The following is a 27926-nucleotide window of genomic DNA, read 5'->3' as shown; positions in this document are numbered from 1 at the left end:
ACTTCATTCATAAATACAAAATTTTATTTGCACTTCATTAGTGTAGAAAGACCACAATGCTTTTCATACCACAACACTCAAGACACACCAAGTTATTCAAATACATAATTACTTATTTACCTTGACTAAACAAAACAGTGCAGTTTAATAAAAGATATACCAAAGATAGAGTTCACAAATTCATTATCAGACCAAAAAAAAAAAAACCAAAAAACACACACACACAGTCTAAGCTTAATCGGAATAAGCTTCCCTGTAAAGGGGGAGTTTCATCATTACAAAGGTACAGAGTGTTTAGGCAAATACACATATGTTCTCTGATATAGTAAAATGCATCTCTTTAAAATTCCTTTAAACAGGATTTGTTTAGGACAGCAGCGTGTTTTAAAATCTTTTTCTATAGGTTCAAAAACACTTCTTTCTTTCTTGAATCTTTGTAGTTCTTAAAAGCATAAAGGTGCGGCCTTAGGACCAAGTCAAATCCAACCCTCTAACTAGTCATATTCTACTGTTACGTAACATTAATAAATAACCTTCAATGACGGCCATGAATGGAGCTTTGCTTCGTGGCAGAGACACTCCAATACTTCAGATGCTACCACGGGGGGAAATGTCTTGTAAATAAAGAAAAAGCACTTAAGATAGCTTTTTTCCAAAAAGTCTTTAGTTTTACAAATTTTCTTTAAAACAGTAAGCAAAGCACCACGTTCTCTCTTATCAGAGTATCTTCTGTCCTCATAATATAATGAACAAGGACAATTATATTATTTATTTCAAGAAACATTATACCTTTCATTTCTCCCATTCTTCATATTAGAAGTACTAGGTTTCCCAGTGTATGTACACTAGACACTGGGGTAATGAATGAAATATAATAATTTGGAGGGAAATAGGTAACTTATAACCAAAACTTACCCAGGATTGCATATATGCATATTTACAAGTTAGTGTATAGCTCTGACTTGGATTACAAAGTGCGAAAGGAAATTGTCAAAATGATTGTAGTGCAGAATAGAACGTTTTTTCCCCTTTCCAGGAATCGTTTCCACTTTGTCTCCAAAGTAGGAAATCAACAGCATCGGACGTGTGGTCTTGGTGGAGGCAGTTCTGGCGGTATCTCGGGCTCTGGTTGTAATGAGAGGATACTATTGGACAACTCATTCCTTAAAATATCCAGAGGCATCTGAAGGATAAACAGAAAAGACAAATCCATGTTAACCTTAGAAGGTACACATACAGCTGACCCTTGAACATGGGTTTCAACTGCACAGGTCCACCTATATATGGCAGCAAGACCAACCCCACCCCCCACACTCCTACTCAGTGTGAAGACGACATTGCTTCATGAAGACCTTTATGATGGTCCACTTCCACTTAATAGTAAATATATTTTCTCTTCCTTATGATTTTCTTAATAACATTTTCTTGGCTTACTTTAAGAAAGTCAAGTTATACTCAGATTTCTGACTATTTAGGGGGTCAGCACCTCGAGCCCCCTTGTTGTTCAAAGGTCAACTGTAAATGCTTTCCAAATTATACAATTATATATAAAAAAAGTATTGTTATTGAAAGTCCTCTGATCATTAAAGATCATTAAAATATTAAGCCAAAAAAAAAAGCCACGTTCAAGACACTTCATATCAACATAACAACGCCCAGCCTACTTAGTACCCTATGGTAGAAGAGACCAGATCAACCTCATAAACATGGATTTTCACAGAACCAAGTAAAATAAAAATCCATTAATAAATTTTAAAAATGGTCTGCATTCCAAGGAGTAGTTGTATACTTAGAAAGACATAACCTATGTTGGCAATTATATAAACTTTTTTTTTTTTTTTTTTTTGAGAGCATCTCATTCTGTCACCCAGGCTGAAGTGCAGATAAAATCATAGTTCACTGTATCAAAAACTAATTTTTTAGTTTTTTTGTAGAGATGGGGTCTATGTTGCCCAGTCTGGTCTTGAACTCCTGGCCTCAAGTGATCCTCCCACCTTCCAAAGTGCTGGGATTATAGGTGTGAGCCACCACATCCAGCCTGAACAATTATTTTATTAGAAGCTTCTGAATTATGTTTGAACTGAGCAAATTTCACTTAATAACATAAACTTCAGTTCTTATTAACAGTTTTTGAATGTAAGCCTAAAGATGCCTGAAGAAATCGCTGCTGCTCAATGAAGCTGTCCAGCAATTTTCTTGCAACTCAGCATCACGGAAAGGTCTTTGTAAGGAAGTGGCTCCCACTAGGGAGCAGAGCTGGAAGGGACGCGAGCGCGGCACCACAGGACTCTCTTCTGCTAAGACACCTGCAGACTCGGCTAGGTCTCCAACTGAATTCTCACAGGAAAACGGGTGGAAAAAAAGCAAATGTCAAATAAACACAGCACATTGCTACACCCGGTTTAAGTCTACCCTGCCATACCTTACGGCGAAGCGAGTATGCCATACACCAACTCCAAGCACACCAGAGGCCCCGGGCGGGAAGCGGCTGTCGGTACAGCAGGCCGGGTGCCCGTGGCCGAGTTAACAACCACACCTGGTTCTTGCGCCTGAGCACGACTACTGTACTTTGGTTTCTAAATACAATATTCTTAATAAAAAAGTAACAAAGGAAACAACAGGTTTCAGATGATATACTTTCATAATGTAGACTCCTTGGTTTCTAAATACAATATTCTCAATAAAAAAGTAATAAAGGAAACAACAGGTTTCAGATGATATACTTTCAAAATGTAGACTCTTCTTACCTTTTTCAGAATGTCATCGACAAGTTTCAGAAATATCTCGTCCACATTGAAGTTATCCTTGGCACTTGCTTCACAGAACCGCATCCCAGTTATTTGCTGTGCAAACTGAAAGAAACACACACCTATTTCCTCTGTGTGGGCGTCACACAGACCAGCGTGCGAGCATGAGGCCTCTGGGTTCAGTTTCAAGGGAAGGGCTGGGATTAAGGGGTAGAAAAGCCCACTGATGCTCAAATATAAAGTTCACAAGTGTAGCACATTCTTACATTATAAGCAACTAGCAAAACAAAAGACAATCAAAATCCTTAAGGTGATGCCAGAACCTTCCAGTGAAACGACTTGCCTAAGTTTCTAAAAGGGTAACATATCTGACATTTAAAATGTGAATAGCATCATTTCTCCATGATTCAATCCTTAGCAAAAACCAAGGAAGTTTAAAGTACATTGAAGTAAATTATACAAGCAACTTTATGGCTTAAAATATGTTTCTCTGTATAAAACGTCAGGTTAGGTAATAATGCTGTATACACTAATGTGTTTTTTTCTCCCTCCATTTCAGAATGAATTTAAAGGAGCAGGAAGTCAAAACAGCACAAACAAATGAGGAGGATATGACTGAGTTATCACTGTATCAATCATTTCTTCGTAATTTTTAAAGTAAGTAATTTATTAAAAGAAACAGTACCTCAAGCGCTAAGCACAGTGTGTGGCAACCGTGCCTCCCGCTCCCTCTCACCTTTTCCCCCTGCTGCCTGGTGATTTCTCTGTCCGTTTCACAGTCCAGCTTATTTCCAACTAAGAGAAGCTCTGCATCTTCTGAAGCATACTGTAGAATTTTAAAAGAAGCCACATTTCAAAGATGGGCATCGCCATACACTGACAGCAGAAATGTAAACCAATACGGTATTTTTCATTAATTTACATTTGTCCATTCACTTCCACTGTCTTTGAGGGTCTACCAGGTCCCAGGCAGGACTGGGCAGGGTGCGAGGCAGGGCTCACTACGTCTTAGAAAGAAATGGGGCACAAGCATTAAGAACCACAATGCTCTTGGCTGTTGACCCAACAATTCCCAAGACCTCTTCCTAAGGAAATGATTCAAAATGCAGGCAAAGCTCTGTACTCAAAATGGTTATCAACTGAATAAAACCTAAAAGTCAAACAAAATGGCTGAAGAATCAAGTTATTTCAAAAACACAGGCATTTAAAAAAACACACGCTGCAGAGGAACATGGAATGACACAGGAAGGACTCCGTGACAGAATATTCACAAATAAGCAAGACGTAATGCTAAACAGAGTGAAGCCAATTTGCTTTTTCAGGATGCCAGAGCTACAGATTTTTAATTTACGTTTGTGCTTTTCTTCACTTTCCAAATTTCTATAACGAAGGTATCATTAATTTTATAACCAAGAAAAAAAGTTAAGCTACACTTTTAAGTTTAAAAATACATACAGGCACAATAAGATTTCTCTCTTTAAAAATGAAGTTAAAGTCTCTTGAGCAACTAATTGCGTATTTCTAGAAAGTTCTTTGAAACCGATTGCAACAAAAGGCACCTGAATGGTGTGGCCATCGCCCAGTCATGCAGCCAGGTGAGGAGTGCTGGCCCCTTATCAGGGAGCTGTGGGTCATAGTGACAGCACTTGCCGCAGGGCTGGGGCAGTGGGCCCTGCGCTCAGGAAGCACTCAGGAAATGATGCTGTCACTCAAGTAAGGTGAAAAGCAGCAGTTGATGACAAAAGGAGACAGCATTAGACCTCAAGACCTGGGCACAGACTTACTCAAGTACCAAATGGGGTAGGATTTAGCCCATTTCTTTTGGTTTTGTATTCATCCTATTCTAAAAGTTTTAGACTATCAGGACTGTTCGCTTCTAATTTCCATAGGACTGCACTCTGTGACTTCCACATGAAGGGACATCAGTATCCACTGACATGCCACTGGAGAGCCCAGTATGACTGATGCCCAGTGCACAGCAGGCTGGGGCAGGCAACCCACCTCAGGTCTGATCCAACCTTGCAACCCTGATCATAACACTTTTTTTTTAATTAAGAAAAAAAAAAGAGAGTGAGATGGAGTCCCACTATGTTGCCCAGGCTGGTCTCGACCTCCTGGGTTCAAGTGATCCTCTTGCTTTAGCCTCCCAAAGTGCTGGGATTACAGGTGTGAGTCACCACACCCGGCCACCAATCCTAACGCATTTTAAAGAGGCATACATCATCAATGACATGCTTGGTAAAGCTGCCAAACAAACATCCTCCAACGTTATCTAGCAGACAGGTTTAAATGCAATGTGTAGACAAAATCCAATTTATATTGCATATGCTTGTTATGCAAAGGAACTAAACATGAAATTACTGCACAAGGGGGAAAAACTCAAAATGTGGTCAACGGTATATCATCACATCCCACTCCCAACTGCTCTGCCTTCTAAATGTGTATTTGGGAACACGTTTCTTAGAGGAGAACCCACGGTTTACATTAACCACAGGGACGCAGGCTATCTGTATGATTCAATCATGAGCCAAAGGAGAACGCGAGCTCCTCTTGTTCAAAATGAGGAGCTAAAGGGCATCTGTAATTGCAAGGACAGATGTCCAGTGGGTGACGGAGGCGCGTGGGACATCCACAGGCACCGTGGAGAAGGCCATCTCTTCCAGGCTGCCACTCAGTGGATGTGCATGAGATGAGTGTCCACGTGACCTTTCCGCAGAAATGAAATGTCCTGTAACTATTCCACGAAAGCGCTGGATGTAGTGGAATGAGCATGTTTGGCCTCTGTAGTCTAGACAGTCCATGCTACCAGAATAAAAATCCTGATTCTGGATAAATTTAATTCTTCTTTGCCTCATCCACAATACAGGACTACATCCCTATCCCGAAGGCTATAATGGGCTACATGATGTTTAGTCTGTATAAAAACATGCTCAATAAATGTGTTTCTGCCACTTCTTTTAATAATGATTAAGACTCACAAGCAGAGAGTTCACACTGGACGGAAAAATGTAACATTTACCTTATCAATCATCTTCATCCATTTTGGCAAATCATCAAACGTCTCCTTCTTAGTGATATCATAAACTAATATGATCCCCTTGGCACTTCTGTAATAAGCTGAGGTAATGCTGTTGAATCTCTCCTGACCTGCTGTATCCCTAAGAAAAAGCAGCCAAAGTTAGTTCCCAAACAACGCCCAAAGTGAGCACCACCACACTGCAAAGCAAACACAGATCATGCTTCAGTTTTTCTGCGACAAAAGAACAAGAGTAACCCCTATTTCTCTTTGGCCTGATGACTACAATTAAAGTAGGAAAAATTCAGGTTGACTAAAACTATGACACACAAAATACCTTTGTATTTAACAACTAAATTAGATGAATGGAGATGAATTATGAACCGAGATCAACATACTCTCCTGAATAACTTTTTCCCTTAAGACAGAAAATCAGCAATAGGAATGCTAATATAACATCAAAATATATGATGTTTTTCTAAAATAAAATGGGGGAAAAGTTTTTAAAATACAAATTTCCAAACAATCCCTAAGAATTCACACTGTAGGTGATTTACAAAACCATTTGTTACACCCAAGAGCAACAATGTCACACAAGGAGCACACACTTTATACACATGCATGACCGACTCCACGCACACACACACACAGTAAGTGGTGCGGATCCTAGGACTATGAAAATGAATGCCCTCCAAGCCACAAAGAATTCATTTCTCGCTCACTAGCCACCACCTAGAGTGCTGGGGGCAGGCGTGGGGCACATGTGGCAGCTTACAATGACCACTTCAGATGAGAAAAGATCCAGTTACAACCCCAGCAGGCACAGTCAGGCTAGCAGCACTGGGTCTGTGGAGACAAGCAGGGCCAGCTCTTGAGAATGCCTCTGTCTGGGTCCGGCCACTGGGAGCTCCTCACGTCTGCAGTGACATCTGTGCACACCCACTCCTGTCAGTGAGAGCAGCTTTTCTGAACTAGTTACACTCAAACAAAAACATCAGTAAGTCCCAATTACTTTTTTTTTGAGACGGAGTCTAGCTCTGTCACCTAGGCTGGAGTGCAATCAATTATATGATCTTGGCTGACTGCAACCTCCGCCTCCCTAGTTCAAGTGATTCTCCTGCCTCAGCCTCCCAAGTAGCTGGGATTAAGGGTGCCCGCCACCGTGCCTTGTTAACACTGTATTTTTAGTAGAGATGGGGTTTCACCACGTTGGCCAGGCTGGTCTCAAATTCCTGACCTCATGTGATCCACCTGCCTTGGCCTCCCAAATTGCTGGAGTAATAGGTGTAAGCTACCAGCCCAGTCTCCAATTACTTTCAAGATTTCGAAAATTAGAAAACAAGAATTTTCACAGCAAAAAAGATCTGAAAATCCTGTACACAGTAAAACTTTAAATTTTTTTTTTCAAATGAAATATCTTTCCAGTGTGAAATTTTGTGCAGAAATAAAGCATAAAGTAATTTTTTATTTCTTACCTCATACCTGAAGGACTAATGTAAGCCAACATTAGCTTTGTAATCAATGTGCTGGCCTTCTAGAATAAATCATAAGGGTACAAGGAAATTTAATACTCTAAATTACAGATGTGTACTTGACCATATTTCTTCCCCTTACAAAACCATAACTTCTGTTCTAGAAGGTTCTGAGTCCCCAATCTACTGCACTCAGAGGGAAACGGACATGGAGGGAGCCCAAGGAATAGTGAAGATGTGCCGGGAACTGGGCAGTAGGCTGCTTTTTCCCAATTTTCTCAGCTGGGCGTGTTGGTAGGAGCCTGTAATCCCCGCTACTCAGGAGGCTGAGGCAGGGGAAGTACTTGAGCCCGGGAGGTGAAGGTTGCAGTTAGCTGTGATCGCGCCACTGGTAAGAAACATTTAGTCTCTTCTCTCTGAAGCCAGCTACTTGGAGGCTTCATCTACATGATAAAACCTAGGTCTCCACAACTCTTTAGAGTAACCCAGACATTCCTTTCTATAGATAATAACTCTTTAAACCAACTGCCAATCAGAATATGTTTAAATCTACCTATGACCTGGAAGCCCCAGCCCTTTGAGCTGTCTCACCTGTCCAGATCGAACCACTGTAAATCTTACATGTACTGATTGATGTATTATGTCTCCCTAAAATGTATAAAAGCAAGCTGTACTCTTGCCCACTTTGGGCACAGGTTGTCAGGACCACCTGATGCTGTGTGATAGGTATGTCCTAAGCCCTGGCAAAATAAACTCTCCAATTGATTGAGATCTGTCTCAGATACTTTTTGGTTTATATCTTGTATTGTGATAAGCCTAGAAACTGTTTGAGAACCACTGCAAATTTCTAATTCCAATAAGGCTCAATGGAGAAGGCTTCCAATAGGAAGGACTGACACTCGCAAAGCGATTTCTTTAAAGACCATCTATGATTTAGCTTTACCCAAAGAACCCCAACCAAGTGCGCCACAGTGGAGTAAGCTGGGGGGCAACAGGCTCTTCCATGCAAGGCCACCAGAGCCTCTCATCCCACAGCAGGGAGTTCCTGAAAGGGGAGAACACTTCCCTTAGGCATTTGTGGGACTGGGTCCCTAAAAACACAACTTGACCATGTTGCTATAATTTATGGCTTTCTTCAGAGGAGACCTGCCACCAAATTAGTTTACATTAGTGACGCCTTATCATCAAACAAGCAGAAAAGCTCACTGGCAAATTCATTTCCACATAACGCGAAGCCATTTGCTTTGCTCAGATGATGAGGATCCCCTGCTGCCCTGACTGGAAGGTGAGGAGGGCAGAGGCAGGTATGTTCCTGTCTACCCAGGTCTTGCAGTACACCATCAGTAGATATGCGCTGGTAACATGTTTAAAAATCAGAAAGTTGACGCCACGTCAGGCAAGACAAAGAAACTTCATATGCGCTGGTAACATGTTTAAAAATTAGAAAGTTGACGCCACGTCAGGCAAGACAAAGAAACTTCATATTTTGACCTCAGAACTGGAAAAAAAAAAAAAAAAAAAAGGAAATCTGAAGAATATGATAGATGGAGACTGAATTTTTCAGGATTTCTAAAAGCAACTTAAAGACTATACTAATAGTCACCTTCAAGGCGGCTGAGAAGGAAGAGAGTTGATCCCATTTGGTTTCCATAAAGGGTCAGTGAGTAAGATTATTTCTCTAATCCTAAGCATTTAGGGGTATACTTTACTGGTTCCAAACCAACTAAGAGTTAAATCTTTCAGAGGGTGGTTTACCATCCTCACAAGTTATAGCTTGTCTAAATCAGGCTTCAATCAAACGTTTTTAATGTTGAGAAATATTTTGTGCTATTTGATTACTGTTACGAAACATTTTCCATTTCTTTAAAAAGTTAAAAAAAAATAACCATTTTTTCTATTCTGAAATCGGTGGTTAACACAATATAGCTGAATCACAAATTTAAATAACAATCAGATTTAAGATCTTCAATAAGCATTTTAGGAATTACATACTTTAATAAACTTTTATTCTAGGCAATTTAAATCTGGTTTTCGGTATAAGTCAACTCACATGCACTTCTATACACATCGAATGACTTTAGAATCCAGAAACTGGAGGCACAAAACCAGAGAAATTACAGATAATAGGTGTTTTAATAAAAACAATCGAAGAACAGGGATAGTCAAAGCCAATTTTGATGTAGCTTAAAATGTTTTTGCATGAATAGCACACTTAGGAATCGTAGAAATATTAAGAACCTCAACATGAAGAAGTCAGCTGCCTCTACTGACTTTAAGTCCAATGTAAGGAAAGAGGATAGAAACCTCAAAATTCAAACCCTGAGGCAATCGTTCTAACGCAAATGAGCAGATTGGTTTAGTTTACAAAAATCCCAATGAGGAAACATGAACTAGTTCAGCACTCCCCATTTAAGCCCATTCCTTAAATGCCACTGTCTGGGCCTGGCTCTGAAGGCTGGGGGTAGAAAAGCATGTTTCTTTGAGAGACGATTCCATACTCCCAAAATATTTGAGCTGAGAAAGCTTTTATTTTCTATTCCTCTCAAAACTGCCTTTGCTTGATTTATTTCCCTTACATACTAAATTATCTGCTGTCATGTAGAGCCAAAGAATAATAAGTGAAATGCTAATTCCATTCAGCAAGTATTTCTTAAATATCTACTATGTGCCAGCACCATAAAAATCCCACACAAATCTCTACTTTTCAGAAAATTAGATCATATCAATGCACTGATCATGCTTTCACCTTTCTATGAAAAGGCAGAATCCTACTATTTCCCTCTTTTTCTTCACAAACCTGAGTTTTCACTGTAATGATAAGGAACGGATTTCTAGAGGTTTGCAAGTTTTTAATGTCAGCTCAATCATCGTTTACCACAGTTAGCATATGCCACCTTATTCTGATTTCTCTACCTGCTTTTTGTGCAAATTGAAAAATCCTGCAGTTCTGTTTTCCCAGTTTGGTAATACAATGCTTGGAGAATTCAAAGCCTCTTATTTGCTGTATTTAATACATCCACTTAAATTATTTAATTACTAATTTTCAGGGCATACACCAATTTAGGGTATGAAACATTCCCCCTCTTCCAAGCGGACAACAAAAGGAACGATGCCAACCTAAGAACGCTGGTTAAAACCAAGTCCCCCAACACTGGACTGGTTCCACAGGCAGAACAAAGGGCCCTTATACGAAGCATTTCAATTCTGTGTTTGCCTAAAGGTAAGAGGCAACTTTCATGGCTTCAAGTCCATCTCAACACAACTCCAAGTTCAGTGTAAATAATTTCCAGGACACCATTTGGATATAAATTCATCAAACTACATTCTAGTCAACACGTTTTATTTTAGTTACTTACACAGAGTTCTAATATTCATTAGAAATACTTTAAAGTACAGAGAAGGGAAAAATGGTCCTTTTTCTGACCACAGATAATCAACTAACTGACATACGTGGCAATGACATAAAACGTGACGGAAAAATGTAACAGACACTTGCAGCTTTTCGTACTTTTAGCTTTTAGGAATCTACAGTGAATAACGCACTTCTTTCAACAAGACCCTCCTATGAAAACCGAATGGCAATGCTTTCATGGCAGTCTAGAAAATCGGAACAGAGCTATCTATTATTAGCATAGCACAATCCATTGCACCTCCTTGAGGGACCGTTTCCAGCTACACAGGCGCCTCTACGCCCTCAATGGATGAGAGTGAAACGACAACATGCCCACAACGAAGCAGATTACGCCAGCAGCAGCACGAGGGCTGCGCCTCACTCCAAAAGAAGCCACCCATTACTTTAAAACAGTAAAACAAGATAGAATCATGATTCTAACACTTCTTTTTTACCTACTGCATAGCAATAATGAAGAAAAAAGTTTTCATCTTTTACATAAAATATTCCAGAAGATAAAAATCTTATTTTGAGTATTATGTGACCAACAAAGCGGCTGGCCTGTAGTAGATATATGAGTCACTGTTCAAAACCTCCCTGCAGGAAAAGACAACTCTGCAGGAAAAGAGTCACTGGAATATTCCACGTAGAAAACTTGCAATCAACCATTCCTTAAGTCCAGTGCATGTCATTCTTCCTCCCTTAGTTACGCTCGCTGCCAGTGCCGAGCTGCAGATTTACAGAATGAAAAAGTAGTCAAGAGTCAGGGGAGAATCAGGAGAGGGAGGGGTCATTTGGAGAATGCTGTTCCATACAAGAGAAAAATGGTTTCTGAGTGCCCGCTGCTCTTCGCAGGACCACAGCATCTCACTTTTCACGTGGGCGGGATTCATTTTCTACACGGGAGGGGGCGGGATTCCATCAGGTAGGGCCCTCTTAGCTCAGAGTCCAGGGCACTGTAGTCACATTCCAGGAGTGATCAATGTCACCAGCACAGACGTAGTGGGCAGAGCTCTAGGGAGGCACCAGGACATGTGGACATACTTTATAAACCAGAATACTGCCACCAAAGATGAAGATGGACGTATTAGTGCATTAATTAAGACATGTGCCACAGTCATCAGGCATGGCTGTCACCCATTAAGGCAGGTGTCACATATTCTAATACTGTTTACATCACTTTTGTGGGGCAATATTCTCATCAACAAGTACCTCACACAGGTACTAGGAACAGAGACAGGCATATCCCAAATCCTTTTGAAGATGGTTTTTACCTTACAGAGCTTATCATTAGAAACAGCAGCGTTTAAAAGCTGGGCTGCAATGTACAAAAAGTCTGCAGGACTAGCACAGGAAGAAATATCTATTTGCTATTTATTTAAGTATTTAGACAAGGCTTAATGTTTCATAATCAAGCCAAAAACAAAAATATGCAGACCACACAACACAAAAGAAAACAAACAAAAAACCCAAATCGAAAAATCTCTCAAGTGTGTCATACAGTGAAGGGCGACCAAATGAAGATATTACCTCAGACACCTCCAGTAGGCAGGCACTGCGGCTCGGCTGCAGCTGCGGCCCAGACAGGGACACGGATGAAGAATGAAGACATGGCACTAACATTCAAGCATTAGGTGACCGATGATGCCACAGATGAAGCAGCAATTAACGCAGATGAAAGCAAACACACACATGGTGGACAAACAATCAGAGCTGAGGGTGACCTGCCAAGAGGAGTTAGTAAGCTGAGTACACCGCAGCTGTGGCATTCAAAACAAAACGGCATTCTCAGAGGACCTCAATGGGGCCACTTTTAAGCCACCGCCAGACCACCAGACCAGATCTTATCCCTTCTTCCACAGAGAGGTCGCTAGCACCTGCGGGCTGTTAACAGGTTAATAGCGAACAGAAAGCTCTTAGTGCTGAGTGCAGTTGTAACACAGCTGGTTGAGCCTCTCATTCCAACTGTGATTTGAGAAGGGGTCTGGATTCATTTCTGGTAGGCATTAGTGGGGGCTCACGTCCCGTGGAATCAGCAGCACAGCCAGAAGGAGTATGCCCACTCGTAGTAATAGTCACACTGTGCCAAGAAGCTCTGGAACGGTCTGCAGGGACCTGCCTTCAGATTGCGCAAATCTGGTTATGAACATATTGGGCTTTCTTTGACTACTATCATACAAAACGAAGACATGAAGACAAGCATCTGAGCAATCATTTTAGTAGTGACACTTTTGATATCACATAAATGATTTGAAAATAGAGGCAAAAAGTTACCATTAAGGTAACATTCTTCTGTCCACAACTGCTCCCCATGTGCAAGTGGCATATAACGTAACAGCCTTATCTAAATTCTCTCTCTTGATGGAAACACTGTCCATTTAATTTTAAAATGAGCAAAAGAGGAGAAAAGTAGGAAAGGCAAATCAGCTCAAACAGTTCATTTTATTAGACAAGTGCATGGACTGTTAAACACACAAAGCACATTACTGGGTGCAGACTCTCCCACTTACCAGATCTGTAATCTAATTTTCTTTCCTCTTAGCTCTACAGTTTTGATTTTGAAGTCAACACCTGTAAATAAAACAAATAAATGTGAAGCAAGAACAAAGATGCAATTTGTCATATAAAATAATCCTACTCGTGTATTTTGATATCATTATCAGAAAAAAAGAAAACCCCACGAAACTTGACATCACTTAATTCCAAGGAAAAGGAACTCTGCACCGGTATCTGTGACCTCCCATCTCTCACGCTTCAGTCCACACTGGGAAGGTCGGCCCATGTTACGTCTTATCCTGAGTAATTGGTCTAGTATTTGCTGTTCATAACACAACTTATTACTACCACAGTTCAGCACAGAAACCAGTTTAAAATTACATTTAGTAACTATATCAACAAATAAGTGGCTTTAAAAGGGTTTCTCAGGGCAAATTCTTACATGGAACACTGGAAACTTAATCAAACTTAATCAACCTTAGTCAAACAGCCTTAGTCTGAATTTAGAAATTATTGTACTAAAAATTTCAGTCCTCATGAAAATTTTAGGTAAATATAAGCATAACATTATATTATCAACAGTGAGATTTAAAAATTTACTTTTATACAAATTAACATACCCAACTTTAATTTTTATTCGTTTCAATATTGCTAAGCCAATCATTATGCATCTTTCCTTTTCAGTTTAGCCTGTAAAGCTTCAGATATATTTTTAAAACCAAGTTTTCATTTATGTATGCTACCTTATATGCCTTCCAGTTATACAAAACGTAAATATTTCACAACAATATTTTATTACACAATTTTCACAACTAAGGCAAACAAAAGGGATGCTGGCTGAATTTAGAACTAGAGACACCTCCCCTACAGAAACGGCTTCCTGACAGCTTCCCTGGGACCCAGGGTGTAGATGATCCCAGTTCCCCGGGCCAGCAGGTGCCCACGTTTGTGAGTGGTACGGTGGCCGCAGAGGAACAGGCCCTGGCCATGCTCTGACTGCCCATCTCTGGGCACTGATGAGGTGCTGCAGTCAGATGGGGTTCTTGAGGGGAAGTGGAAGACATGTGACGGATTTTTGTAATTAGTAACACTGTGGACATCAATGCCACACAAAAGGCATGTTTACAGCCCTGGGGCGGTGTGTGGCCAGGGAGGCAGCCCTCCTGCCCCAGGAGAGAAGCTGCATGAATATAAAATGTTACAAGAAAACAAAGCCAGAGAGCACTACTCCATGTCAATTGTTAACCTCTCACATAACACATAATTTCAGATGTCCCTGAAGGAAAGCTAGTTAATTCAATTTCACTTTCAGTTCTGGAAATGATTTGCTTTCCAAAGTCAAAGGAAGCTCAGACACTGCCTTGACCCAGGAGGCAGGTTCTGCATGATGGAGAACCTTGAAGAGAGTTAACTCAGCTGCAAGGAAACCGCAATTTCAAGTGTTACTATACAAGACACACAAAATAGCGTAGATATTTGCTATCTGGTTTAAAGCAGCACACTTTAATGACAAAACACTGTCTTCTCTATGTCTTCTTATTAACATAGAGTTAGGATTTCACTGCTGTCATGCTACTCTGTGATGGAATTTACTAATCAAATGCATAATCTGTGATGACTACTAGTCTATTTCACTTTTGTTTCCAATTACTTCAAGTAAGTTTGTTTTTAAAACGTAATTAAAGCAGCTGTAACTTTTGTAAACCTTGTGGCAGTGGCTGGTACTTTATTGAAACGAACTGGCAGATGATACTTCTTTTGAGCTCTGCTTCAAACTGAGTAAGAGTCCCTGAAAGGGCTAGAGCAGATAACCTTTGTTTTGACTACACTGTTTTCTCTGCTAACAATGGAGTCTGAATATGTCAGACCGCCTTTTCCAACCAACTTGAGCAACTTATCCAACTCCAGCAGTCCTACACTAGGACTATTTTGTAACCACAAAATTTAATGAATAAAAAGAAAAGGCTAGGACATTAATATTCCAAATCAGGAAATAAGTGGTAGCATTATCACTATGTGATTATAAACACATTATGAGTTCTAATAGGAAAACAAAGCAAAGATTACCTGACAGTAAACAGGGCTAAGAACCTGTTTTAGTACTGAGTACTCACACACAAAAAGAAGGGAACAGACACCGGGGCCGACCTGACGGTGAAGGGTAGGAGGGAGAGGACTGAAAAACTACCTGTCGGGTCCTATGCTCACTGCCTGGGTGACAAAATCATCTGTACACCAAACTCCCACGACATGCAATTCACCCATGTAACAAACCTGCACATGTACCCCCTGAACCTAAAATAAAAGTTGGAAAGGAAAAAACAAAAGAAAAAAAGAATCCGTTTAGCCAAAATGAAGACTATCTTACAGTGAATGACAATTAACAACACAACAGGAAAACACCCAGGGGCCAGATCTACGGTTCCGTGAGTAAAACCAGTTCCTTAAAACAGTCCTCGCTCTTACATGAAACACCCTATACCTATACCGTATCTAACAGCCATTACGTAGCCTGCAGTGACTGGAAACTTAATCCAATTTTTGGCTTAGAAACATACACCTGTATCAAAGTACACAACTAAACATTTCTAAAAACTTTCTTACATTAAAAGTCAAAAATATCCCTTAATATTGTCTATTTTAAATATTGGGATGTCATAGAAGTGATAATGATCCTCAATAAAAGGAAAAAAGTCGTCAATAACCTCAAATATCTGGCAGATTATTTAGGAAAAATCGACAGAGTTCTTGTCACAGAAGAGGAAATGTTTACAAACAACCAAGGGACAAAGAGGGTGGTGATTTCACTACTGTCTCCAACCCTGTAGAAAACCGGCTTCTCACAGGTATCTTGACGAAGGGAGGAAACACCATGCCCTCACTGCTCAGCTGACGGGGACAGTTCTTGCCTTCGCAAACCTCAGTCATACTGACCTAACGTAACACACCATGCACTTGGCAGAGCGTCTTTCTTTGCTGTTCTCTCTTCTTCGAGAACCTCCTTGTCTGCCCAGAACCCTCTGAAGCCCTAGATTTCCCATCTGAACTCTTCTGATTGCACCCGCCTTTACTCTTGTCTTTATCTGTGTTCCAGTTCTTGGCCCTGAACTCTCTTCTAGCCCATATCACATTGTTCCTTCTGTGCTGGCCTCCCCCACAGGCTATGTGCCTACCCTCTGAGGATGCAGTCATCTTCAGCCCCCTAAAGTCTAGGACACTGCCCGGCACACAACGGCAACTCAATAAATCTGATGGCTGGAAATTGCTCCTTCTTCTCCATCAAATGCTGTATATGTAAGAAGAAATGTGACTTATTTTTGGAAAAAACAGGGAAATTCAGGACTGATTAGTTAAAAAAAAAAAAAAAAGGCATCTGAGTAGCAGGTGTGGAATGGAAGCAGTGAACACAGGGGTGCCCAGCACACAGGAGAAATATGAGTGCGCAGCAACACAGCCTCTTTCCTCCTCCAGTTCCTCACAGGATGGGGCAGCCATCCTTGCTCACAGCCTCTCCCTACACACACTGATCCCAGAGGATTACGGTAACAGTTTCTCCATCCAGTCCCTTAGACAGAGAACTGGTCTACTAGGTGAATTATTCCGGTGAGAGGAGCTTGCTTTTCTTTAGGCTTACCAATTTTACGGAAGTCTTTCTAAAAGTATTTTAACAATGCTATCGAAAAGCACGCAGGCTACAGAGTTACACTATTATCAAAGGTCTTAGACTGCTCTATTTAAGTCAGTCTTTTTTTTTTCCCCCTTGAGTCCAAAAAAACAAACAAACAAACAAAAGAAGGCTTTGTCACCCAGGCTGGAGTGCAGTGGCAGGATCATAGCTGACTGCAGCCTCCAACTCCTGCGCTCAAGTGATCCTCCCACCTCAGCCTCCTGAGTCCCTGGGTCTACAGAAGCGCACCATTGCCACTAACTGATTTTGGTTTCTGTAGAGATAGCATCTCACCATGTTGCCCAGGCTGGTCTCAAACTCCTGGGCTCAAGTGATCCTCCTACCTCAGCCTCTCAAAGTGCTGGGTTTACAGGCATGAGCAACTGTGCCGGTGTCTTATTCTTGACCTTAATTTCCTTTAGTACTAGACATTGGACATCAGTCAAATACTCCATATCCAAGCCTCACAGCAGCCCAGTGATGGGGAAACTATTACCCCCTTTTCATACAGACATCATCATGAGCAGAGACAGGACAGGGTAATTTGCCTATAATCCTACCACAGGCCAGAGAAGCAGCAGCACCAAGACTCAAATTTACATCACTGCCCACAGTGAAAGGTTATTATAGTAGAAGTCAGATGGGTGAAAAAACAGAAAAGTGTAAGATGTTCTCAAGTGGCTCATAGTTCCCACAGCCAAGCTGTGAAGACAACGTCTGACTGCGCTCTGCCTTCTTGCTGGCTGTCTTTCACATACACGTTGTAGCAACAGCAGGAGGAATCCCCGGACTTAGTGCTTGTAAGATTTCTATGTTCCCCTTCACGCAAAACATTTGCACATTACTGTTTCTTTTTGCTGGGCCATAAGAAGTTACAAAAGTGAAAATGGCAAAAACACACAGAAACTTCTTTCTTTACACTCCTTTCAGGTAAAAAGCCTAAACACCACTGTGGTCCAAATCTAGGAGTACGGCTGAGTGGACTGTGCCCTCTTCTTCCATGCCCAGGTCACTTCTCCTCGTTCCACCAAAGATCTGGAGTTTGGACCAGACCACAGATTTTACTTAATACTTTGGAGAAGTTGAAGGATTTCCATATACTTGAAGGTAAGTCTCAATACAAACAGTGGTTGTGATGTCACTGCCAATTTATAATAATGACCTTAAGTTTTGAACAGTGGCTTTTCTTCGAAGGATGTATCTTACACAATGTTATCTAAAATTGGATGTAATATTCTACTAAGGGATTGGATTGTAAGCATTTTCAGTGAGTTGTGAGAAAATAAATTAAGGAACATGTTAAGGTTACAGAGACAGGCAAATCTAGCATTAAAAACAAGTTGTGTGGGCACTGAAAGGAGCTGGGCACATTCCTCAGCCCCCGGGCTCGAAACTCCCTGAGCCTAGCACAAACACATCCCATCCTCCCATCCCACCACCATGTATCTCTCAAACTCCCTGAGCCCAGTATAAACACCACCTGGAAAGTCTCCGATAAGGGGACAGCCGTTCAAGGTTACTGAAAGCGCAGGAGCCAAAAGAATTTCTTTGTTCCCCTGCAACTTTCGGGCTATAAAAAGCAAACGCTCGCATTGTTTGGGGCCCTCTTGTGTACTGTGTAAAGGAGGGACCAGGTTCGAACTTGTAGTAAAGATCCTTGCCGCTTGGCTTTGACTCTGGACTCTGGTGGTCTTCTTTGGGGAACAAACAGTCTGGGCATAACAGGCACAAGGCCGGTCTTCTGCCCAAACTCTACCACCTACCAGGGAAGAACTCAAAATGAATTCTCGTCCCATATAAGGAAAAGGGAATGTGGCCAGGCGCAGTAGCTCACGCCTGTAATCCCAGCACTTTGGGAGGTCAAGGCGGACAGATCACGAGGTCAGGAGATCGAGACCATCCTGGCTAACACGGTGAAACCCCATCTCTACTAAAAATACAAAAAATCAGCCAGGTGTGGTGGTGGGTACCTGCAGTCCCGGCTACTCAGGGGGCTGAGGCAGGAGAATGGCGTGAACCCAGGAGGTGGAGCTTGCAGTGAGCCGAGATCGCACCACTGCACTCCAGCCTGGGGGACAGAGCAAGGCTCCATCACAAAAAAAAAGAAAAAGAAAAAAAAAAAAAAGGAAAAGGGAATGCAAACTCACTGCTAGTAGACCTGTCTTGTGACATCCTACTATTTAATATTATCTGGCTTTTCCTATCTAAGCTGTGTGGTAAGGATTTAAATAGAAACTAAGTACCATAACTGTAAAATATTTTGATCAACTCAGAAGCAGGTACTATTAAAATCCTAATGTTACCATGTGTCATTAAAAAAATGCTTATCCAGGCCTGAGGATGTCAAATGTGCATCCAGGTGTAAGCAGCTCCGTCCCCGCTTGCACTCCAGGGTTGGCATACTCCCACCGAGCAAATAAAGGCCACCCTGTACACAGCAGCACAAGGAGACAGCCTTGCACTTGACTGCAACAATGACCCACGGACTGCATCAGGGAGGGGAGGTCAGAGGGACAGTTGGAGGTCCTGGGCCTCCAAGGAGAGGCACGGCTGGAGCCCAGCAGAGCGAGTGGACAGTTCCTCTCACGGAAGTATATACGTATGAGAATTCCACAGAAAGGTGTATGTTCTCTTCACAAATCAAAAGATTAAGAACTTGTGGTGTTTGCTGTATTTCAGATAATATTCTAAGGGCCTTCATTAACTTACTGCAATGTATATTCATTAACAGTATTATGAGATAGATATTACTGTCTACATTTTATAGATGAAAAAACGGAAGTCAGGGAAGCTGGTAGACTGCCTAAGGTAACCAAGCTGGTGAGCATGAGGGCACAGATTTGAACCTGGGCTGCCTGGCTCCGGGCCGTGCTCCCCCCTGTGCACTGTGCAGCCCCACCTGATGAACAAGAGGTAGAGGCTGGAAGGGAGCTAAGAACATACACCTAAGGCTGAAAAAGAACTCTGCATTGCTAGGCAAGTATATAAAATTAACAGTAAGGCACGGTGGACGGCTGGCTGGCTGGGACAGACTCCATCCCTGTGCCAGGCGGCCTTCTCCACTCCTTGGCTTCAGACAAACTCCGATCTGAAATGCTACCATGTTATTTTGAGTTCCTGGTCAAAAGAGGAGAAGAATATTTAAAGGGTAGAGAAGAAAAAACTCATGATCAAACAGTGGATTGTTAACATTTTCTTCATACGCAAAAACTTGAACTTCGCTACTACTCAGAATGGATCCATGAAAACGCAGGGACTGTCAAACAGATTATGTTTTATCCAGGACATGTGATTACATTTTGAAATTTGTATCATCTGTATATATCAGTGTAAATCATTAAAGGGTAAGGATTTTTTTATGGAGTATTTCAGAGTTTTCAGATCTACAGGATAAATTAGGAGAAGAGAATTATAAATTGCCTTTTCTATGCCAGACATGTAAGATATTTTAACTTCATTTATGCCTATACTGTGACATGTGAAGAAAGTGTAAATCCCGCTTTGTTTTTCTTCTTGAGTTAAGACACTGAGGTAAGTTGCTTGCCTAAGGACAGCTGGCAGCCTGTCATGGAGCCGGAACTTACATGCAGGACTCTATGCCTGCCTCTGAAATCTCTTTCCACAAACACCATGGCTTGGGAAGACAGTGGTGGCCAAGGAGAAGGTGGAGCGTTTTTTGTTTTGAGACAAGGTCTCACTCTGTCACCCAGGCTGGAGTACAGTGGCACAATCACTGCTGGCTCATCTCCAGTACAGTGGCACATCTCCCTGGCTCAAGCGATCCTCCCGCCTCAGCCTCCCAAGAAGCTGGGACCACAGGTGTGCACCACCACACCAGGCTAATTTTTGTATTTTTTTTGTGGAGATGGGGTTTCGCCATGTAGCCCAGGCTGCTGTTTTTTCAAGTAAAAAATTAAAAGTGAAAATTTGATTGCAGGTGTGATTGCCAGTTGACAAAAGTGTCGAGATCCTACCACACACAGCTTGAAGAGGGGAGAGGAGGCATGTGAAAAACACAAAAGCTCCTCATTTACAGGGGCCCATTACTTCGCCCAAGTGCTGACATGGAGTTGGAATTGCAGGTTGTTTGGTTCACCAGGCACCAGAAACCAAAGGTTGGAGTTTGTCATAGTTAGAGGGAAAACATTTTCTATGGAATCCAGTGCTCTGCTCAGCTTGTGTTGTGTTTCCCAGTTTTAAAAGTTTTTTTTATTTTTTTTATTTTTTTAACAATCACACTCAATTAAGGGCACAATTTTTGGTCTGTAGTTTTGGCTTTCCAAATACTTTCCAAATGTCAAAGATGTGAATTAAAGGACAAAAGGACGATAAATGTCTTCCTCAGCTGAAGCAGGAGGCGCTCTTTTCTAACACTTATTATTATGGCTAGCTCCGTGACTCCCCTCCTCTCTGAAAAGGGTAAACCAGGTGTGAGCTTTGTGCCCAGGGGAAGGTCGAGCAGGACGGTGTCTTACATAAAGAGAAAATGCTTCTTAAAACTCTTTGTAGAATGACTACTGTACAAAGCTGTTTTCTTTACAAACTAACGCTTATTTGGAACAATGTATCTGGCACCCAAGGATAGAGAATAATTTGGACCTATCAGTTCTCAAAGGAACCTACTCTGCCTTCTACAGTCAGTTCCAAGATCCATTAACAGATGGCTTCTGGCAGATTCCACAGAGCAGAGGGAAAGAGGCAATCTCTAAGAATCTGGATCTCTGTCATGCATAATAAAATCTTTCTTCTTTAGTGTAAGTGCAGACAGTGAGAGAAAGGCTGAATGCACTTCAGCCAGGTCTTTAAATAGATTTTTATTCAACATAAACAACCTAACACCAACTAAATCTGCATGCTTTCTCTGAAAGATGGCTACTTTAATCCACAAAAGGGGACGTTTTATCAAGCCTCCCGGCTTGCATTAAGTTCATTAAATAAACCTGATCACACAACACACAGCATATGTGGGTATAAGAACTAAATGTTGGTTCCTCTCATGCTCACATCCCTGAGTCATCATGTTACATCATTTTGGCAGGGGAATCTGTGTGAGGTTCTCTCCAGACGGAGCGAAACCACACTGCAGGGCTGCAGAGCTTGGGCTTTTGGACTGGAAATTCTGGACGATTTTCCTCAATTCTCTCTTAAGTGAAACATGGGCAGATTGGTCATGGCTTAGAAGACTGTGTACAAATACAGAAGAGCAAAATAAAATACAGTTAAGCATTTAAATCCAGTATGAGATGTTCATTTTGGGTTTTCTAACAAAAATCTCTGCCCTAAGTTTCCAGAATAAAGTACAAGTAGTCAATTTCCAGGTGAAGACCCTGGTGGACTGCACTTGACCTGTCATGTGACCTAACATTCAAGGGCAGACCTCCAGAGAGCATTTCTGCAGGAGATTCACACTCACCTGTTTCTCGGACCTCTCCATTCTGTTGCCAGCTCAAGCGCAGGTCCAAAGAAACAGAGTCGCTCGCACTACCCTACTTCCCCAGCGCAAGCAGTCTCAGGCCAAGGCCCCAAAAGTGGGCATCCTGAGTGCACCCTCGTGTCAAGACAGGCCAGAGGGGAGTCAGGCAGAGAGCACACAGGACTGCGGCCCGCAGCAGAGTTAAAGGGCTTCACCGAAGGGCTGCCATCCTTTAAGGGGGCCGGGCTGTGAAGTTTAGAGCATTGCCACACAATGAAAAAAATGAAGATAAATTTAAAGAAGTTTTGGCTGGGGGCGGGGGCTCACACCTGTAATTCCAGCTCTTTGGGAAGCTGAGGAGGGTGGATCACGAGGTCAGGAGTTTGAGACCAGCCGGGCCAACATGGTGAAACCCTGTCTCTACTAAAAATACGAAAATTAGCCAGGCGTGGTGGTGAGCGCCTGTAACCCCAGTTACCTGGGAGGCTGAGGCAGGAGAACTGCTTGAACCTGGCAGGCAGAGGTTTGCAGTGAGCAGAGATCGCACCACTGCACTCCAGCCTGGGTGACAGCGTGAGGCTCCATCTCAAAAATAATAATAATAAAAAATAAATAAAAAACCTTTAAACTGTGATATCTTATCTTTCCTAATTTTTAAAAGTCATTTTAATTTTTTTTTTTTTTTTTAATGTTCTAACTTGGTAAAATAAAGAACTGGCAATCCTGTCCTGGCCTCCAGCATTTTAAGGGAAACTTTACTACCCAGAAAAATCAGAATTCTGGTCAGACTGCCTTACTTTGACTTCTCCTGTATTCAAATATACCTATTTTGGTATGTAAAAGGCTTAAGACATTTGAATTTGAATGATGGAATATATAGATTAAAAAGCAGTTCTTGGAGCATTATTTTAATATCCAAAAGGCAAGTGACAAGCGATGACAGGGACACACTTAAAGAAAATCAGTTTCACTAATACCATAGGATAATTACGTCACTATCTTCACAGTGCTGTAACAAGGACCAAATTCTAAAACGAGGAAAGGGCTCCATCACGTCTGACCTTTATGTGTGTGAGCCATCAGTATTTTCAACAAAGCAAAGTCAATCTACCTAAGGAACAGACAGAAAGATAGTTAAAAAGAATTCACTTGCAGCCCTGGCCCTGACCACATGTTGAGCAGCTGTGCCGCAGCAGATAAATTTCTACCTCTGTGAGACTTCGTGTCCTCATCTGTAAAATGGGGATAACTTTCAGGGCTGTGATGAGGCCTTCTGCTGGTGTAGTTAAGTGCTCACCATGTAGCAGTGACTACTAATACAATATTCTATTTATATGCACAGACAACTAAATCACTTATCCAAAGTCACAAACTAGTTAGTGGCAGAGCCTGGAGCAAGAATCCACATTTCTTATTACTCTAGTGTTCTTCCTAGCATGCAATGCTGTTGGAGCAAGGGTGGGGGTAGGTTTTTAACAGGTAAAACCATTTCAAACTAAACAAAATTAAACAGCTTCCAACAGTAACACAGAAATAAAACAAAGATGGACAGATATATAATTTTATGGAGTTTTTTGAAATATACTTTAAAAAAAGCATATTTACCTGTTTATGCTAAAACTAGTGGGAGTCAAACAGAAGGAATCAAGATCAAGAATTCGGCATTACTAGATAGAAATGGTTTCTACAGCTTCACTTAGGAAGTAATCATGTCAACTTGCGAAAGCACACACAGATTCATGGAGGATACGTATGCTTGTGATACAGGCACTGCTATGAGAAAAACAGTGGACCAGGCACGTTAGTTGTAAATTTCTTTGGTCAATTACTTTTTCTGTTTCTCAAACTTTGAAAAGCTACTCTTGTACTTTTAAAAAGAACTTGTAAATTATAATCAGACTAATTAAATTCCATGAAAACAAAATCCCATTTGAAAATAAGAGACAATTCCATCATACAATTTCCATTAAATAGGCCAATTAGTAAACACAATCTCTGTTTTTCATACCCTTGTGAATTTTGTGTATCTTTTAAACCAGTTTCTGATGTGATTAACAATAAAAAAAATCAACATTTTCTTCATTTATAATTGTACATAATAGTTCATCATCTCGAATCCCTAAGGACTTCCACTACAGATCTTTTATAGAAAGTTCAAATGAATCCCATTTACTTTAAAAGGGCACTTACTGGTCAGCAGGGGCTCACTCACGCCTGTAATCTGAGCACTTTGAGAGGCCAAGTGCTTGAGACTAGGAGTTTGAGACCAGCCTGGACAACATAGCAAGACTTCATCTCTATTAAAAATAAAAAACGGGCTTGGTGGCACACACCTGTACTCCCAGCTACTCAGGAGGCCGAGGCTGGAGGACTGTGTGGGCCTGGCAGGTCGAGGCTGCAGTGAGCCATGATCATACCACTGCACTCCAGCCTGGGTGACAGAGCAAGACTCTGTCTCAAAATAAATACATAAATAAAAATAAAAAGGCACTTACTGCAAACACTCTCCTAGCCTCGGAATTACAAAATACTACCACTTTAGTGAACCGTCTTGGTCCAGGCACACTCGGGGACTCTTCTCTGGGCCATGCTGTGAGGCTCACCATCTTTCCCAGACGGCTGTCGTGAGCAGCACACATCCATAAGCCCTGACAGGGTAGGGAAAACTCCCACTGTGGAAGAGACTCTTGCTCTATATGGAACTCACTGTACTACATGAAGATCAAACTAGAAAAACCAGCCTGGGAAGAACACTGTGAGCTAACTGCTCAAACGATAACCGTTCAGGTGAGGCAAGCACAATTCTACACCACACCCGCTACCATATTTAATTTGCATGTTTCTAAAGGAACTAGAGGAACAAAGTTATCTTCAAACATTCCAATGACGAGGAAGCCTTCTGTGCCCAGGCCTCATCCCTAGCCCCGACTGGAGATGCTTTCACTGTGCTCCCAAATATCCATACACATCTGTCACTGCCCTGACGAGCGGTCATGCAGCTCCCAGAAGCTCCGATCCACTTCTGGGCAGAGCCCGTGTCCCATTTAACACTGAATCCCCACTGGGTAGCGTAACACCCAACACACAGTAGGTGCACAACAAACGATCTGATGAGTGGAGGGGAAAAGCAGCTCTGAAGCAGAAACTGAAGCGGAGCTGGTCAGCTTTCTCACAGTGTCTTCACGCTCTGCGGCAGGCCAGGGGCCATGATCATTCTCTGAACATCCCACAGTTAGAAGCATGCACTGAGTACTAGAGTACTCCAGTATTCCAGGTATTATAGGCTACATGTGAAGCAAACAAAAATGAACAAGACAGAAATTCAACCACACTCAGTAGGGAGTATGTGCTCGGGTAAGTGCATGTTTGTTAAGGGACACAGAAACAAACTGCCTGGTCTCCTTGCCTCCTGGTTTCTTCCTTATTCGCAAACATCCTATGCAACTCTGCCAAATCAGTTTCACTGTTTTCGTGGCAATGCCTTACTAAGAAGATTTTGGTTCCAGGTGCCCATAGGATAGGGTCCACTCTCCTCAGCATGGCAGTGAAGGTCTCGCAGCATCCATTCCCAAGTCCCCTAAGGACCCCTCCCCAGAGGTGGGGGGCTGCTCCACTGCTGCCAGGCTTAGAAAATCCTTCTTCCTCTCTCCTCTTGTGCATTCTAAAGCACACCTTTGCTCATCCATCTCACCTTCCATCCACTGAAGCTTTCAGTTACCCACCTGATTTCTCTTCATCACACAGCGCAACTCTATTATCCCTCATTTTTATATACTGAAGTACGCAGCCATAAAAGATTGACAATTCTAAATTGAATTTAACCCTGCTTTATTTATGTCAGGTACTAAACCACCTCTCATTTGATGGTTTAACAACTCCCTGTTCTCTGTATGATCTACGACTGGATATTTGAAACAGGTATAGTTATGCGACTCATTTTAATACCATATACCCAATGCCAACATTTTTAAAACATACGGTACAGACATCACAAATATTTCCAAAATGATCCATTCCAAAAAAGCATTAAGGGAAGTAAGTTCTTGAAAACAAAACAAAAAGACAACACAAAAATTGGAGGTTTAATTTTCCAATAAGACACTTTGAATGTAGTACTGTTTTGTTACATGACAATTTCAAACAAAGTCATCTCAAAATCGTACTGACAGCCTTGGAACTAACACTGGTTATAACACTATTAATAAACAGAATTACATGAAATTATACTTTCAATTCTGTCTATCAAATCTCCTGACTACTCAGTTTCTTGGACCGCCCCTGGGGAAATCTCTCACTTCCTATCACAGAAGGTGACTGCCCTTTAAAGAATGGGGTTCTCCTAGTTTGGACATCTTTTAAGGGGTTTTCCACAGAAGGAACTGCTACCCACATCCAAGTGACAAATCTCAATGTCAAGTCCTCTAAGCATGACTTCATTAAAAAAATTTCCCCTGCAGTTTCCATTTCAGATACGCGGCTATTCTCCTCCTTGACCCTGGAGCGTTCCTGTATTTACTTTACTCCTGTCCTTCACCGAAAAGAGCCGCACTGGACGAATCAGCCCCACGCCCGCCAGTCACCGGGTTGTTTGAGGTCATGGATAAATACAGCTGAAGTTCCTCTGCCCCGTACTTACGGCTAGCATGAGAAACTTACTGTAGTTTTAGTCTTAACGTTCTCCATAGGTGACTTTAAACTTCATTACTTCTTGAAAATGGGTTCAAAATAAGAAAACTGCCCTGGTTGCGAAGGGATCACACCCGCAGTAGACGGCGCGCGCTGGCGTTAGTGGGCCGGGGCGGCCCGGGCAAGAGCGGCCTTCGGCGTTCACTCCCCTGCCTGCCTGCGCCCCACTCGAACCCAGCCTTTTCTTGGGCGAGGACGCAAAGGGTCGAAGTTTCCATGGAGAGCCGCCCCCACAGGCCCCAGGGGCTGCCAGGACCTCTGAGGCAGGGCCGGGGGCCAAGGGCAGGTCTGCACGGAGGCGGCACGAAAACCTCTGCCAGGCTTTGGGATCGGGATGCAGGGCCCTTCAAGGAGACCCCCGCCCCCAGTTTCACCGAGAGGCCCATCCCCGTCTGAAAGGCTCCCAGGCTCGATGAGACCCGAAGCCCCTGGGGCGAAGGGCACCGGCCCGGGCGCCAGGAGGCCCGGCCCGGGGTCGCCGCGGCGCCCTTACCCACGGTGGACTTGCAGGCCTCGCAGAAGGTGTCGTCGGTGAAGCGCTCCATCAGGCTGGTCTTGCCCACGCCGCGGGAGCCGATGATGATGACCTGCAACTTGAAGTCGGCAGGCCTGGGGGGCTGCTTCCTCCGGCGGCCCTGGCCGCCCGACAGCGCCGGGGAGCCCGCGCCCAGACCGCCGCCGCCGCCGCCCCCGACCCGCCTCTGCAGCGCGGCGCCCGGATCCATGCACGCATGCGGCTCCCGCTCGGCCCGCCGCCCGCCGCCGCCCGCCCCCCGGCCGCGCGTCCCGGGCCCCGGCGCCCCCTCGGCCTCCGCCGCGCGCGGGGGGTCGGCCCCGGGCTCGGCTTCCGCTCGCTCGAGCGGCTCCGGCGGCCCGTGGGCTCCGCGCTGCAACTGCGCCGCCGGCCGGCTCTCGGCGCCCTGGTCCCCTCCTCCTCCTCCTCCTCCTCCGCCGCCTCCGCCGCTGCCGCCGCCGCCGCCGCCGGGAGAGGAGGAAGGGAAACAGCTACTCCGCAGTAGCGGCAGCAGCATCCCGGAC

At 42.9% G+C, this 27926-nt stretch overlaps 1 protein-coding gene and 1 long non-coding RNA gene across 3 annotated transcripts in view; one reads left to right on the top strand and one right to left on the bottom strand.

Moving 5' to 3' along the window:
* The window catches only part of LOC135968287 (uncharacterized), a 32625-nt gene extending 28711 nt beyond the window's left edge, over positions 1 to 3914 (top strand). The window contains exon 3 of the long non-coding RNA XR_010582950.2: positions 3307 to 3914. This is a non-coding gene — a long non-coding RNA (uncharacterized lncRNA). The remainder of the gene's footprint in view (positions 1 to 3306) is intronic.
* On the bottom strand, positions 3 to 27926 carry RAB12 (RAB12, member RAS oncogene family). 2 transcript variants are annotated; one of them, XR_012427323.1, is made up of 7 exons: positions 27382 to 27926; positions 13137 to 13197; positions 12157 to 12350; positions 5767 to 5905; positions 3484 to 3573; positions 2748 to 2852; positions 3 to 1183 (listed from the first exon to the last, which is right to left on the bottom strand). XR_012427323.1 is itself a non-coding variant. In XM_005587165.4 (6 exons), the coding sequence occupies exons 1-6, from the start codon at positions 27917 to 27919 to the stop codon at positions 1070 to 1072; spliced, it is 1047 nt and encodes a 348-aa protein (XP_005587222.3). In that variant the 5' UTR covers positions 27920 to 27926; the 3' UTR covers positions 3 to 1069. The 2 variants fall into 2 exon arrangements, 1 of the variants encoding a protein (XP_005587222.3); XM_005587165.4 differs by lacking the exon at positions 12157 to 12350.

Source organism: Macaca fascicularis, chromosome 18 (genome assembly GCF_037993035.2).
Source record: "Macaca fascicularis isolate 582-1 chromosome 18, T2T-MFA8v1.1".
NCBI classification, from domain to species: Eukaryota; Metazoa; Chordata; class Mammalia; order Primates; family Cercopithecidae; genus Macaca; species Macaca fascicularis.
This window is presented reverse-complemented; position numbering and strand designations above follow the sequence as displayed.

Excerpts from the sequence above, each read along its gene's own strand:
- RAB12 (XM_005587165.4), bottom strand. The coding sequence starts at position 27,919 with ATGCTGCTGCCGCTACTGCGGAGTAGCTGTTTCCCTTCCTCCTCTCCC. Across the intron at positions 5,906-13,136 it reads AAAATTAGATTACAGATCTG|GGATACAGCAGGTCAGGAGA; the intron begins GTAAGTGGGAGA and ends GCTTTTTCTTAG. Across the intron at positions 2,853-3,483 it reads CCAGGCAGCAGGGGGAAAAG|TTTGCACAGCAAATAACTGG; the intron begins GTGAGAGGGAGC and ends TGTTTCTTTCAG.